Source organism: Thamnophis elegans, unplaced genomic scaffold (genome assembly GCF_009769535.1).
Source record: "Thamnophis elegans isolate rThaEle1 unplaced genomic scaffold, rThaEle1.pri scaffold_41_arrow_ctg1, whole genome shotgun sequence".
NCBI classification, from domain to species: Eukaryota; Metazoa; Chordata; class Lepidosauria; order Squamata; family Colubridae; genus Thamnophis; species Thamnophis elegans.
The window spans coordinates 77,863-92,589 of NW_022473892.1; the positions used below are offsets into that span (position 1 = coordinate 77,863).

At 50.7% G+C, this 14,727-nt stretch overlaps 1 protein-coding gene and 1 long non-coding RNA gene across 2 annotated transcripts in view; one reads left to right on the plus strand and one right to left on the minus strand.

Annotated features, from left to right (window-relative positions):
- LOC116523539 overlaps positions 1-3,786 on the plus strand; it is a 13,275-nt gene extending 9,489 nt beyond the window's left edge. Inside the window, exons 2-3 of the long non-coding RNA XR_004257086.1 lie at positions 213-215; positions 3,771-3,786. This is a non-coding gene — a long non-coding RNA (uncharacterized LOC116523539). The remainder of the gene's footprint in view (positions 1-212; positions 216-3,770) is intronic.
- A 460-nt stretch (positions 3,787-4,246) lies between these two features.
- LOC116523536 (seizure protein 6 homolog) overlaps positions 4,247-14,727 on the minus strand; it is a gene marked incomplete at its 5' end in the record, with an annotated part of 28,586 nt that continues 18,105 nt past the window's right edge. Inside the window, 4 exons of the mRNA XM_032238647.1 lie at positions 4,247-4,506; positions 4,731-4,897; positions 8,948-9,116; positions 11,133-11,318. Coding sequence (XP_032094538.1) covers positions 4,247-4,506; positions 4,731-4,897; positions 8,948-9,116; positions 11,133-11,318 — 782 coding nt within the window. The remainder of the gene's footprint in view (positions 4,507-4,730; positions 4,898-8,947; positions 9,117-11,132; positions 11,319-14,727) is intronic.

A 14,727-nucleotide genomic window follows, 5' to 3' on the forward strand; every position in this document is an offset into this window, starting at 1 on the left:
GCACCTGAGGGTAGAACAAGAAGCAATGGGTGGAAACTAATCAAGTAGAGAAGAAACTTAGAACTGAGGAGGAATTTCCTGACAGTTAGAACAATTAATCAGTGGAACGGAAGTTGCCTCCAGACGTTGTGGATGCCCCAACACTGGAAGTCTTTAAGAAGATGCTGGATAGCCATTTGTCTGGAACGGTATAGGGTTTCCTGTCTAGGCAGGGGGTTGGACTAGAAGACCTCCATGGTCCCTTCCAACTCTGCTATTGTATAAGATTGTATAAGAATCTTGGTGGTGACATGATCAAAATTCAGACGCTTGGCAACTGACTCATATTTACGACGGTCACAGTGCCCCAGGGAGGTATGTTCCCCTTTGGCAAGCAAAGTCAATGGAGAGAAGCCAGAACCGCTTAACAACCGTGCGACACACTTAACAACTGCAATGATTCACTTAACAACCGTGTTGAGAAAGGTCTCAAAACGGGGCAAAACTCTCTGAACAAATGTCCCACTTAGCAACATAAATTTTGGGGCTCACCTGTGGTTGTATGTCGAGGACTACCTGCATTACATCAATTGTATGTACAGTGTACTCACAGTCCTTGATTTACGACCGTTTTTGAGATTGGCATTATGGTCGTAAGTTGTGCTGGTCATTCAGCGTGTCATTAATCAACCGGCCCGATTTTATGACCTTTTTTTGTGGCGGTCGTACAGCCAGCACCATGTTGGCTGTTAAGTGAACCCAATGTTGTTAAGTGAAACCCATTGTCTAAAATGGGTGTTATTTTTATTTTGCTATAAATTGGAACTAAACTCTGGTTTCTCACAGAAAACACGGTAAATCATGGTGATGGTGACCGATGTAAGGATGGGCTTGTTGATGCCCCCCCCCCAAAGTGATCAGGTGACTGTGGGGGAAAGGGTCTGTTCTGTCCCCCCTTCTCCGCTCGTTAACAGACGACAGGCAGACAAACTTAAAAGGAACTCACTTTATCAGTTCTCGGCTCAGACTGGCTGCGAGCCCAAAAATAAACATAAATAAAGTCTCTGGCAAGAAGATAACAGAATGGCAAAACAAAGATCTCTTACAAAGCAATGCACTTCTCCAAGTGCCTCCTTGAATCAGGGTTACAGAAAGCAAATCACTTATCCAAGTGTCTTTCAAATAAACCACGACCGATGATCAATGAACGTTGAATGAACGTTGACTGCTGCAACCAGGGTGTGGCACCATCCGTCCTTTTATCTCCAGAACCCCACTAACGAGCCCCAGCTGCATCGTTAATCTTGCATCCCGACTCAACTCACAGCAAACTTCTGCTGAGTCAAAACAGGGTCGTAAGTAACTTGGGGGGGGGGGGGCTGACGTAACACTGAATGGTTCCTAAGTGGCTGGTCATAAGTTGGGCGTCCTGCGTATGTGGCATCTCACTGGCTTAGCAACCACAATTCAGGTAATCCTCAACTTACGACCATCATTGAACTCCAAATTGGTGTTGCTAAGTGAGACGTTTGTTAAGTGAGGTTTGCAACCTCTCTTGCCACGGTCATTAAGTGAATAATTGCAGTTCTTACATTAACAACACGGTTGTTAAGTGAATCTGGCTTCCCCATTGACTCTGCTTCTCCAGAGGTCACAAGAGGGGATCACGAGACCCCGGGAGACTGCAACCGTCAAGGGTCCGAATTTTGATCACGTTGACTGTGGGGATGATGCACGCTCATACATGTAAAAATGGTCATAGGTCACTTTCCCCCCCGCGATGTTGTAACTTTAAACGGTCACTAAATGAACTGTTGTAAGTCGAGGACTACCTGTAGGCAAAAATAATTTAATTTAAAAATCATTTATTGCAGGGGGGGTGGGTTTTCTTGTCCGGGACTTTGTTTTCGGGAGAAATTCCACCGACAACCCTGTTGATCACGATAAAGGAGAAATCAGCAGGAAAATTTGGATTGGGGGCGGGGGCTGGGGAGGGGGTGCGTGTGCTCCAAGCTTCAGGAATTAAATAGGGCTTCCTCCTGAAGTGAGCAGGAGAAATCTGGATGGCAAGCCAGCACCCCAGAGGCTAAGCAGCTGAGTTAATTCTACACTGCATTATCCCACGTGTAGGAGGAGGAGTGGCAGAAAACTGGAGGCGGAGTTAAAAGAGGCCGTAGCCTAGAATCCTTGCGTAGTCACAAGCAGGCTAAGCCGAGCCTCTCTTGAGTGCTGTGGACGCTCATGTAACTCCCAGCTGATGCTAAGGGGATTCCTGAATGGAGGCTTTGAGCAATAAATTAGTTTAATTGGAGTTTCAGGTGAGAACCTGGTCTTTCCTGCCAGGAAGGGAGGGAGGGAGGGTGGGAAGAAGAATGGAGAAAAGAAGAAGAAAGGAAGGCAGGAAGGAAGGAAAGAAGGAAGGAAAAAAAGGAAGGCAGGAAGGAAAGAAGAAATGAAGAAAAGGGAGGGGGGATATTGACGAGGGAGGTGATGGAGGGAAGAAGAATGGAGAAAAGAGGAACAAATGAAGGTGGGAAGGAAGGAAAGAAGGAATGAAAAAAGGGAGGGAGGAAGAATGGAGAAAAGCGGAACGAATGAAGGTGGGAAGGAAGGAAAGAAGGAATGAAAAAAGGGAGGGAGGGAGGAAGAATGGAGAAAAGAGGAAGGAAGGAAGGAAGGAAGGAAGGAAGGAAGGAAAGAAGGAAGAAGAAAAGGGAGGGAGGGGCAGAAAGGAAGAAGAATGGAGAAAAGAGGAAGAAAGGAAGACGGGAAGGAAGGAAAGAAGGAATGAAGAAAAAGGAGGAAGGAAGGAAGGAAAGAAGAAATTAAGAAAAGGGAGGGGATATTGACGAGGGAGGAGATGGAGGGAAGAAGAATGGAGAAAAGAGGAACAAATGAAAGTGGGAAGGAAGGGAAGAAGGAATGAAAAAAGGGAGGGAGGAAGAATGGAGAAAAGAGGAAGGAAGGAAGGAAGGAAGGAAGCAAAGAAGGAAGAAGAAAAGGGAGGGAGGGGCAGAAAGGAAGAAGAATGGAGAAAAGAGGAAGAAAGGAAGATGGGAAGGAAGGAAAGAAGGAATGAAGAAAAAGGAGGGAGGAAGGAAGGAAAGAAGAAATTAAGAAAAGGGAGGGGGATATTGACGAGGGAGGAGATGGAGGGAAGAAGAATGGAGAAAAGAGGAACAAATGAAGGTGGGAAGGAAGGGAAGAAGGAATGAAAAAAGGGAGGGAGGAGATGGATGGATTGAGGAAGACTGGAGAAAAGAGGAAGAAAGAAAGAAAGGCAGGAAAAAGGGAATGAAAAAAGGGAGGGAGGGAGGGAGGAAGAATGGAGAAAAGGAAGGAAGGAAAGGGAGGGAGGGGCAGAAGGGAAGAAGAATGGAGAAAAGAGGAAGAAAGGAAGGAAGGAAGGAAGGAAAGAAGGAATGAAGAAAAGGGATGGAGGGAGGAAGAATGGAGAAAAGGGGAGAAGGGAGGGAGGGAAGGAAGGAAGGATAGAAGTGTTGAAGAAGGAATGACAGAAGCTGGGGGCGGAGTTAAAAGAGGCCTCAGCCTAGAATCCCTGAGTAGCTGCAAGTGGATTAAACCCAGCCCTGTGAATTCCATTCAGGCTTATCCAACTCTTAGAAGTTGCCCACCATGAGTTGAGGCGATTCCTGTGCTTTTAGCAATGAATCGGTTTAATGGAATCTTCACATGTGGATCTGGACCTGACAGGACGGATGGATGGAAGGAAGGAAGGAGATGGAGAGAGGAAGGGAGGAGGGAAGGAGATAGAGGGAGAAAGAATGAAGGAAATGAAGGGATGGGGAGGGAGGAGATGAATGAAAAGAGGAAGGAAGGAAGGAGATGGAGAGAGGAAGGGAGGAGGGAAGGAGATAGAGGGAGAAAGAATGAAGGAAATGAAGGGATGGGGAGGGAGGAGATGAATGAAAAGAGGAAGGAAGGAAGGAGATGGAGAGAGGAAGGGAGGAGGGAAGGAGATAGAGGGAGAAAGAATGAAGGAAATGAAGGGATGGGGAGGGAGGAGATGAATGAAAAGAGGAAGGAAGGAAGGAGATGGAGAGAGGAAGGGAGGAGGGAAGGAGATAGAGGGAGAAAGAATGAAAAGAGGAAGGAAGGAAAGAAATGAAGGGAGGAGGGAGGAGATGAATGAAAAGAGGAAGGAAGGAAGGAAGTGAAAGAAAAAAGATTAGTGGGAAAGAAGTGGGGAGAAGGAATGGAAGACCCTCATTGGGGGGGAGTCAAAAGAGGCAGCAGATTAGAATCCTTATGTAACCACAAGGGAACCAATTCTTGTTATTTCCTCCGGCTGCCTCCTTCCCCGTCCCTCACCTCGGCAGGCCGGCTCCGTCTCGTTCCACTGGGGATTGGAAGGATCCACGCACTCGATGATGACCGAGCCTTGCTCCAGGGTGTAGCCGGGCTCACAGGTGAACTCCACGGTGGTGCCCACTTTGTAGCTCCCGTTGCTGGAGGTGAAGTTCCCGTACTTGACAAAAGGCTCGTAGCAGTGACCGGGCCGGAAAGCTGCAAAGGGCAAAACAGGGAGAAGGAGGGCTTGGTCTGGATGCCCGGACTACAGTTTCCATCAGCCTCAGCCAGCACGGTTGAAGCTGGGAAGGGTGACAGGTTTGACAGAGTGGGAAGGGGCCTTAGAGGTCTTCTATTCCAACCCGCTGCAACAGCATCCAAGGGGGAGCCTTGGGGAACACGCCTGGGACAAGGGACCCCAGCTCTTCTTGGCCACTCACCTTCATAGCGCAGGGCCACGCCGGCAGCCACGCCGCCACTATCCGTGGAAAACTCGACGAAGAAGCCACGGCTGGTGCTGACCAAGCCCTCGATGGGCAGATACTCCACCTCGTAGGAGTCGTACACGGGGGAAGCATCAATGTTGTTGCCGTTACGGATGATCAGCCTGCAACCAAGAGGGGCAGATTAACTTCCTGAGAGTCTCAAGAGTTGGGGCAACCGAGAGGGTCCAAAACGGGGACCCCCGTCGTGCCATTGCTGACGCCTGCTGCAATGCGAGGGAATGTTTGATGACAGGCAGTCCCGACTTACGACCGCAATGGAGGCCGAATTTTTCCACGCTAAGCAAGACAGCTGCGTTTTGCCCCATTTTACGACCCCTTCCTTGCCACAGTGGTTACGTCAATCCCTGCAGTTGTTAAGCTAGTCGTACAGTCGTTAAGTGAATCGGGATTTTCCCCGTTGACTTTGCTTGCCAGGAGGTTGCAAAAGGGGATCGCGCAATCCTGGGGGCTCTGCGACCGTCATAAATATGAGCCCCGTTGCCAAGCAGACGAATTTTGATCGCGTAACTATGGGGATGTTGAAATGGTTGTTAAGTGTGAAAAACGGCCGTAAATCACTTTTTAAGTGCCTTTTTCGCTTTAAATGGTCAGTAAATGAATGGTTGTAAGTCAAGGAGCATCTTATACATGGCAGTGAATAGAATCTTCATTGTTTTACCCATCCCTCGGTGGGTGCCCCCGAATGGGATGCGGGGGAGGGCAGCTTTTGACCACTCATGTTGTAGACTGATAATCCTATTGTCCAATAGCTTCCTTCACCTTGGCTGCTTCAATAAGGTGGCTGGACTTCCACTCCCAGAATCCCCCATCCAGCAGGCTTTAAGAGGGGAGGACTTCCACTCCCAGAATCCCCCAGCCAGGATGCTTTAAGAGGGGTGGGCTTCCACTCCCAGAATCCCCCAGCCAGCATGCTTTAAGAGGGGAGGACTTCCACTCCCAGAATCCCCCAGCCAGCCTTCTTTAAGAGGGATGGACTTCCACTCCCAGAATCCCCCAGCCAGCATGCTTTAAGAGGGATGGACTTCCACTCCCAGAATCCCCCAGCCAGCATGCTTTAAGAGGGATGGACTTCCACTCCCAGAATCCCCCAGCCAGGATGCTTTAAGAGGGGAGGACTTCCACTCCCAGAATCCCCCAGCCAGCAATGCTTTAAGAGGGATGGACTTCCACTCCCAGAATCCCCCAGCCAGGATGCTTTAAGAGGGGCGGGCTTCCACTCCCAGAATCCCCCAGCCGGGATGCTTTAAGAGGGGTGGACTTCCACTCCCAGAATCCCCCAGCCAGCCTGCTTTAAGAGGGGAGGACTTCCACTCCCAGAATCCCCCAGCCAGCATGCTTTAAGAGGGATGGACTTCCACTCCCAGAATCCCCCAGCCAGCATGCTTTAAGAGGGGAGGACTTCCACTCCCAGAATCCCCCAGCCAGCATGCTTTAAGAGGGGAGGACTTCCACTCCCAGAATCCCCCAGCCAGCCTTCTTTAAGAGGGATGGACTTCCACTCCCAGAATCCCCCAGCCAGCATGCTTTAAGAGGGATGGACTTCCACTCCCAGAATCCCCCAGCCAGCATGCTTTAAGAGGGATGGACTTCCACTCCCAGAATCCCCCAGCCAGCATGCTTTAAGAGGGGAGGGCTTCCACTCCCAGAATCCCCCAGCCAGCCTTCTTTAAGAGGGGAGGACTTCCACTCCCAGAATCCACCAGCCAGCATGCTTTAAGAGGGGAGGACTTCCACTCCCAGAATCTCCCAGGCAGCATGCTTTAAGAGGGGAGGACTTCCACTCCCAGAATCCCCCAGCCAGCATGCTTTAAGAGGGGTGGGCTTCCACTCCCAGAATCCCCCAGCCAGCATGCTTTAAGAGGGATGGACTTCCACTCCCAGAATCCCCCAGCCAGCATGCTTTAAGAGGGATGGACTTCCATTCCCAGAATCCCCCAGCCAGCATGCTTTAAGAGGGAAGGACTTCCACTCCCAGAATCCCCCAGCCAGCATGCTTTAAGAGGGATGGACTTCCACTCCCAGAATCCCCCAGCCAGCATGCTTTAAGAGGGAAGGACTTCCACTCCCAGAATCCCCCAGCCAGCAGGCTTTAAGAGGGATGGACTTCCACTCCCAGAAACCCCCAGCCAGCATGCTTTAAGAGGGAAGGACTTCCACTCCCAGAATCCCCCAGCCAGCATGCTTTAAGAGGGATGGACTTCCACTCCCAGAATCTCCCAGCCAGCATGCTTTAAGAGGGATGGACTTCCACTCCCAGAATCCCCCAGCCAGCATGCTTTAAGAGGGAAGGACTTCCACTCCCAGAATCCCCCAGTCAGCATGCTTTAAGAGGGAAGGACTTCCACTCCCAGAATCCCCCAGTCAGCATGCTTTAAGAGGGGAGGACTTCCACTCCCAGAATCTCCCAGCCAGCATGCTTTAAGAGGGGAGGGCTTCCACTCCCAGAATCCCCCAGCCAGCCTTCTTTAAGAGGGGAGGACTTCCACTCCCAGAATCCACCAGCCAGCATGCTTTAAGAGGGGAGGACTTCCACTCCCAGAATCTCCCAGGCAGCATGCTTTAAGAGGGATGGACTTCCACTCCCAGAATCCCCCAGCCAGCATGCTTTAAGAGGGGTGGGCTTCCACTCCCAGAATCCCTCAGCCAGCATGCTTTAAGAGGGGAGGACTTCCACTCCCAGAATCTCCCAGGCAGCATGCTTTAAGAGGGGAGGACTTCCACTCCCAGAATCCCCCAGCCAGCATGCTTTAAGAGGGGTGGGCTTCCATCCCCAGAATCCCCCAGTCAGCATGCTTTAAGAGGGGAGGACTTCCACTCCCAGAATCCACCAGCCAGCATGCTTTAAGAGGGGAGGACTTCCACTCCCAGAATCCCCCAGCCAGCATGCTTTAAGAGGGGTGGGCTTCCATCCCCAGAATCCCCCAGCCAGCATGCTTTAAGAGGGGAGGACTTCCACTCCCAGAATCCCCCAGCCAGCATGCTTTAAGAGGGGTGGGCTTCCACTCCCAGAATCCCCCAGGCAGCATGCTTTAAGAGGGGAGGACTTCCACTCCCAGAATCCACCAGCCAGCATGCTTTAAGAGGGGTGGGCTTCCACTCCCAGAATCCCCCAGCCAGCATGCTTTAAGAGGGGTGGGCTTCCACTCCCAGAATCCCCCAGTCAGCATGCTTTAAGAGGGGAGGACTTCCACTCCCAGAATCCCTCAGCCAGCCTTCTTTAACAGGGGAGGACTTCCACTCCCAGAATCCCCCAGCCAGCATGTTTTAAGATGGGTGGGCTTCAACTCCCAGATTTCCCCAGCCAGCCTGCTTTAAGAGGGGTGGGCTTCCACGCCCAGAATCCCCCAGCCAGCCTGCTTTAAGAGGGGTGGGCTTCCACTCCCAGACTCCCCCAGCTAGCCTGCTTTAAGAGGGGAGGACTTCCACTCCCAGACTCCCCCATCCAGACTGCTTTAAGAGGGGAGGACTTCCACTCCCAGAATCCCCCAGCACAGCATGCTTTAGGAGGGGTGGGCTTCCACTCCCAGAATCCCCCAGCCAGCCTGCTTTAAGAGGGGTGGGCTTCCACTCCCAGAATCTCCCAGCCAGCCTGCTTTAAGAGGGGTGGGCTTCCACTCCCAGAATCTCCCAGCCAGCATGCTTTAGGAGGGGTGGGCTTCCACTCCCAGAATCCCCCAGCCAGCCTGCTTTAAGAGGGGTGGGCTTCCACTCCCAGAATCCCCCAGCCAGCCTGCTTTAAGAGGGGAGGACTTCCACTCCCAGACTCCCCCATCCAGACTGCTTTAAGAGGGGAGGACTTCCACTCCCAGAATCCCCCAGCCAGCCTGCTTTAAGAGGGGAGGACTTCCACTCCCAGACTCCCCCATCCAGACTGCTTTAGGAGGGGTGGGCTTCCACTCCCAGAATCCCCCATCCAGCCTGCTTTAAGAGGGGTGGGCTTCCATCCCCAGAATTCCCCAACCAGCCTGCTTTAAGAGGGGTGGGCTTCCACTCCCAGACTCCCCCAGCTATCAAGGTGCCCTCTCTTTCCCCTTAATCTACCTCAAAGGGCTGTGGTGAGAAAGCAGCCAAGGTCCTAGGAAACCTCCAGCCTGAGCAGAACCCCTCGGCAGCCCCCCACCCCTTGCCCTCCTGTCCTCTAGAGGGCTCACCTGTCGTCGTCCTCTGCCAAGGAGACCTTCTCAAAATGCAGGTGCAGCCGCTGCCCGGGGGGCGCCTCCAGCACCCAGTGGCAGGTCAGGTTGTTGCTGTAGTTAGCCGGGAAGCCTGGCGACACGATGCGCCCGGTGGTGGCGTTCTGGATCACCCCTCCACACGCCGCTGCAAGAAGAGCACGGAAGGGGCAATGTCAGACTGTCCAAGACCTGAAACTCCTAAGCAACCCTTGGCTCCGTTTCTTGAGAAAGACATAATTTTATTAGAGGTAAAATCAGGGGTGGGTTTCAACCAGTTCGCGGCGGTCCCTGCGAACCAGTTGGTCGCCGAACCCAGAAGTAAGTAACTTCCGGGAACGGCGAAGGGCACGCCCGCCCGCCCGGGGTCCTTACCCGGTTTTGATGAGTTCTGCGCTTCTACGCATGCGCAGGACGCATACAGCGCCTGCGCGATCGTCCAGGAGCAGCTGGAGCGTCGCGCAGACGCTAGTACGCATGCGTGCACTGCGCGCGTGCACGAGGACGCCGCCGGCCCCGTTCCAACCGAACTGGTTGGAACGGGGCGAGAAACCCACCCCTGGGTAAAATGTATTGCAGGAGTGCAAAGCCAGAACTGAGAATCGCGCGCCAGAATCCCTAAGTTCTGCTTTCCCACCCTCTAAGTGTCCCTCGCTGCCCACTGCACTGTAACCAATCCGGCATGTAAGATGTTTTCATAATGGTCTCTCCGAGCACCGCCTGATAAGCATCTCCCTTCTTCTCCCAGTTCCCAGACCTTGAGGCAGCATCTCGAGGTGGTTCAGTGTCTACTTTCAGTTTCCCCAAGCCTCACCTCCCTCGTCCCCACCTTCCCCATGGTTCATGGCACTCTGTCATTGTGTAACAGCGAAGCATAGCAGGATTAGGGTGACAGCTGACAGGCAGCACGAGTTGGGGTCCAGGTCTGGCGTGGGGCACCCCCTCCCCTGCTCTGCTACCCCATTTCCGGCTGACTCACCGATGCAGGTGGATGGAGGAAGAATGGAGAAAAGAGGAAGGAAGGAAGGAAAGAAGGAAGGAAGAAAAGGGAGGGAGGAGGTGGATGGAGGAAGAATGGAGAAAAGAGGAAGAAAGGAAGGAGGGAAGGAAGGAAGGAAAGAAGGAATGAAGAAGAGGGAGGGAGGAGATGGATGGAGGAAGAATAGAGAAAAGAGGAAGGAAGGAAGGAAAGAAGGAAGAAAAGGGAGAGAGGAGATGGATGGAGGAAGAATGGAGAAAAGAGGAAGAAAGGAAGGTGGGAAGGAAGGAAAGAAGGAATGAAGAAAAGGGAGGGAAGGGAGGAAGAATGGAGAAAAGAGGAAGAAAGGAAGGAAAGAAGGAATGAAGAAAAGGGAGGGAGGAGATGGAATGAGGAAGAATGGAGAAAAGAGGAAGAAAGGAAGGCAGGAGGGAAGAAAAGAAGGAAGGAAGAAAAGGGAGGGAGGAGATGGATGGAGGAAGGATGGAGAAAAGAGGAAGAAAGAAAGGAGGGAAGGAAGGAAAGAAGGAAAGAAGAAAAGGGAGGGAGATGGATGGAGGAAGAATGGAGAAAAGAGGAAGAAAGGAAGGAAAGAAGGAAGGAAGAAAAGGGAGAGAGGAGATGGATGGAGGAAGAATGGAGAAAAGAGGAAGAAAGAAAGGCAGGAAGAAAGGAAGGAAAGAAGGAATGAAGAAGAGGGAGGGAGGAGATGGATGGAGGAAGAATAGAGAAAAGAGGAAGAAAGGAAGGAAAGAAGGAAGGAAGAAAAGGGAGGGAGGAGATGGATGGAGGAAGAATGGAGAAAAGAGGAAGAAGGGAAGGCGGGAAGAAAGGAAGGAAGGAAGGAAGGAAGGAAGAAAAGGGAGGGAAGGGAGGAAGAATGGAGAAAAGAGGAAGAAAGGAAGGAAAGAAGGAAGGAAGAAAAGGGAGGGAGGAGATGGATGGAGGAAGAATGGAGAAAAGAGGAAGAAGGGAAGGCGGGAAGAAAGGAAAGAAGGAAGGAAGAAAAGGGAGAGAGGAGATGGATGGAAGAATGGAGAAAAGAGGAAGAAAGAAAGGCAGGCAGGAAGGAAGGAAGGAAGGAAGGAAGGAAGGAAGAAAAGGGAGGGAGGAGATGGATGGAGGAAGAATGGAGAAAAGAGGAAGAAAGGAAGGGAAGAAGGAAGGAAGAAGAGGGGGACTCACCGATGCAGGTGGGCTCCTGGCCGCTCCAGAAGGGATGGGTGGCATTGAGGCATGCCAGGCAGGGCTTCCCCACCAACTGGTAGCCCACGACGCAGGAGAAGCACGCTTGACCCCCCGGATGAGTGCTGGTGACAGAGACGTCGCCGTACACCGGCCGCGCAGGGAAGGCGCAACTCAGCAGGTACGCTGGATACAGAGGAGAGACATGGACAGTAGCTTAATGCAGGCGTCCCAATCCCCTGTCTGTGGACCAACACCGGGCTTTGGCGTATCAGGAACCAGTCTGCGCAAACAAGCAAAATCCCCTCCATAGGATTCAAGCCGCATGTGAAACCCCACGGAAACCCTCCTCTCCCTGGAACGGGTCCCTGGGGGCTCAAAAGGTTGGGGGCTGTTGGTTTAGTGCAGGGGTGTCAAACCCAGTTTCACTGAGGGCCGTGTCAGGGCTGTGGCTGACCTCGGGGGATGGGTGGGGGTGGCCAGCTTGATGCCACTCACTGGGCGTGGCTGACTGGGGGAGGCGTGTTTGATTGGGTGGGCGTGGCCAGCTTGCCATCCAAGGTTTTTTTCTCTATTTTTTAATACAAATTTTAGATATAGAGCCGAGGTGGCGCAGTGGTTAAATGCAGCACTTGCAGGCTACTTCAGCTGACTGCAGTTCGGCTGTTCTAATCTCACCGGCTCAAGGTTGACTCAGCCTTCCATCCTTCTGAGGTGGGTGAAATGAGGACCCAGACTGTGGGGGCGATATGCTGACTCTGTAAACCGCTTAGAGAGGGCTGAAAGCCCTATGAAGCGGTATATAAGTCTAACTGCTATTGCTATTATAGGAAGAAAGCGTTGTTTGGGTCTTTCCTTTTACATCCTCTCATTTACATCGTCCTTTTGACATCATAGTTTTCATTTTCACTTTCAGCCAAATTATTCTCTTCCGTTATTTTCCATCTTTACGGTTATTTTTCCTTAATACATAAACAATACCTTCCATTTGCCCCTTCAAAGTTACCCCAAATTTTCCTTTCTTATTTTCTCCGTTGGTATATTTTGCTATAAAGAGCGTACATCCCCTAATTCAATTTGAAGCATAGAGAGCATTTATTTCCGCTTTTTTCCTACCATGAACAATATCATTTCTTTATCTCTTAATTAGTTGCGTCACCATAACAATCTTACTACTATTCTCTTTCGTCTCCTTATAAAACTCATTTCTCCTTTCTTCCTCTTTTAACCGTTTTCTCTCGGGCTCCCCAAAAGTCCCAGTTTTAATTAGCAATAGCCATAGCAGTCAGACTTATATACCGCTTCATAGGGCTTTCAGCTCTCTCTAAGCGGTTTACAGAGTCAGCATATTGCCCCCACAGTCTGGGTCCTCATTTCACCCAGATAGATAGATAGATGATAGATAGATGATAGATAGATAGATAGATAGATAGATAGATAGATAGATAGATAGATAGATAGATAGATAGATGATAGATAGATAGATAGATAGATAGATAGATAGATAGATGATAGAAGATAGATAGATAGATAGATAGATAGATAGATAGATAGATGATAGAAGATAGATAGATAGATAGATAGATAGATAGATAGATAGATAGATAGATAGATAGATAGATAGATAGATAGATGATGGATGATAGGTAGAGAGACAGAGAAAGACAGATGGCTGATAGATAGGATAAGAAGATTAGATAGATAGATAGATAGATAGATAGATAGATAGATAGATAGATAGATAGATAGATAGATAGATAGATAGCAATAGCAGTTAGACTTATATACCGCTTCATAGGGCTTTCAGCCCTCTCTAAGCGGTTTACAGAGTCAGCATATCGCCCCCAACAACAATCCGGGTCCTCATTTCACCCACCTCGGAAGGATGGAAGGCTGAGTCAACCTTGAGCCGGTGAGATTTGAACTGCCGAACTGCAGATAGCAGTCAGCTGAAGTGGCCTGCAGTGCTGCATTTAACCACTGCGCCACCTCGGATCTTCCGCTTTCCCCTAACTACTACTACTTCTTTTTCCCGTTTTTGTAATTGTTGTATCTTTTCTTCAGAGTGTTTACTTTTATTATTCTAGTAAGTTTCCCCTGTTCTCCTCCTTCCCTTCCTATTTCGTGGTTCCTTTTTTAGAGAGATTCCCCCATTTTAGCCACTGTCCAAAGTGCTGGCATGGTTCCTCTCTGGAATGGGTAGACTGGGCCGAACCGATGCGGGCCGGCCCATTGCATTTCCCAGGACTGCCCTGTGGGCCAGATCTGACCACGTCATGGGCTGAATCCACCCTGCAGGCCTCGTGTTCGACACCCCTTCCCTCCTCACTCCAGGGGAAGGATACTGTAAAATCCCCATTCCCTCCTCACTCCAGGGGAAGGATACTGCAAAATTTCCATTCCCTCCTCACTCCAGGGGAAGGATACTGTAAAATCCCCATTCCCTCCTCACTCCAGGGGAAGGATACTGTAAAATCCCCATTCCCTCCTCACTCCAGGGGAAGGATACTGCAAAATCCCCATTCCCTCTTCACTCCAGGGGAAGGATACTGCAAAATCCCCATTCCCTCTTCATTCCAGGGGAAGGATACTGCAAAATCCCCATTCCCTCTTCATTCCAGGGGAAGGATACTGCAAAATCCCCATTCCTTCCTCACTCCAGGGGAAGGATACTGTAAAATCCCCATTCCCTCTTCACTCCAGGGGAAGGATACTGTAAAATCCCCATTCCCTCCTCACTCCAGGGGAAGGATACTGTAAAATCCACATTCCCTCTTCATTCCAGGGGAAGGATACTGTAAAATCCCCATTCCCTCCTCACTCCAGGGGAAGGATACTGCAAAATCCCCATTCCCTCTTCACTCCAGGGGAAGGATACTGCAAAATCCCCATTCCCTCTTCATTCCAGGGGAAGGATACTGCAAAATCCCCATTCCCTCTTCATTCCAGGGGAAGGATACTGTAAAATCCCCATTCCCTCCTCACTCCAGGGGAAGGATACTGCAAAATCCCCATTCCCTCTTCATTCCAGGGGAAGGATACTGCAAAATCCCCATTCCCTCTTCATTCCAGGGGAAGGATACTGCAAAATCCCCATTCCCTCTTCATTCCAGGGGAAGGATACTGTAAAATCCCCATTCCCTCCTCACTCCAGGGGAAGGATACTGCAAAATCCCCATTCCCTCTTCATTCCAGGGGAAGGATACTGCAAAATCCCCATTCCCTCTTCATTCCAGGGGAAGGATACTGTAAAATCCCCATTCCCTCCTCACTCCAGGGGAAGGATACTGTAAAATCCCCATTCCCTCTTCACTCCAGGGGAAGGATACTGTAAAATCCCCATTCCCTCCTCACTCCAGGGGAAGGATACTGTAAAATCCCCATTCCCTCTTCACTCCAGGGGAAGGATACTGCAAAATTTCCATTCCCTCCTCACTCCAGGGGAAGGATACTGTAAAATCCCCATTCCCTCCTCACTCCAGGGGAAGGATACTGTAAAATCCCCATTCCCTCCTCACTCCAGGGGAAGGATACTGCAAAATTTCCATTCCCTCTTCACTCCAGGGGAAGGATACTGCAAAATTTCCATTCCCTC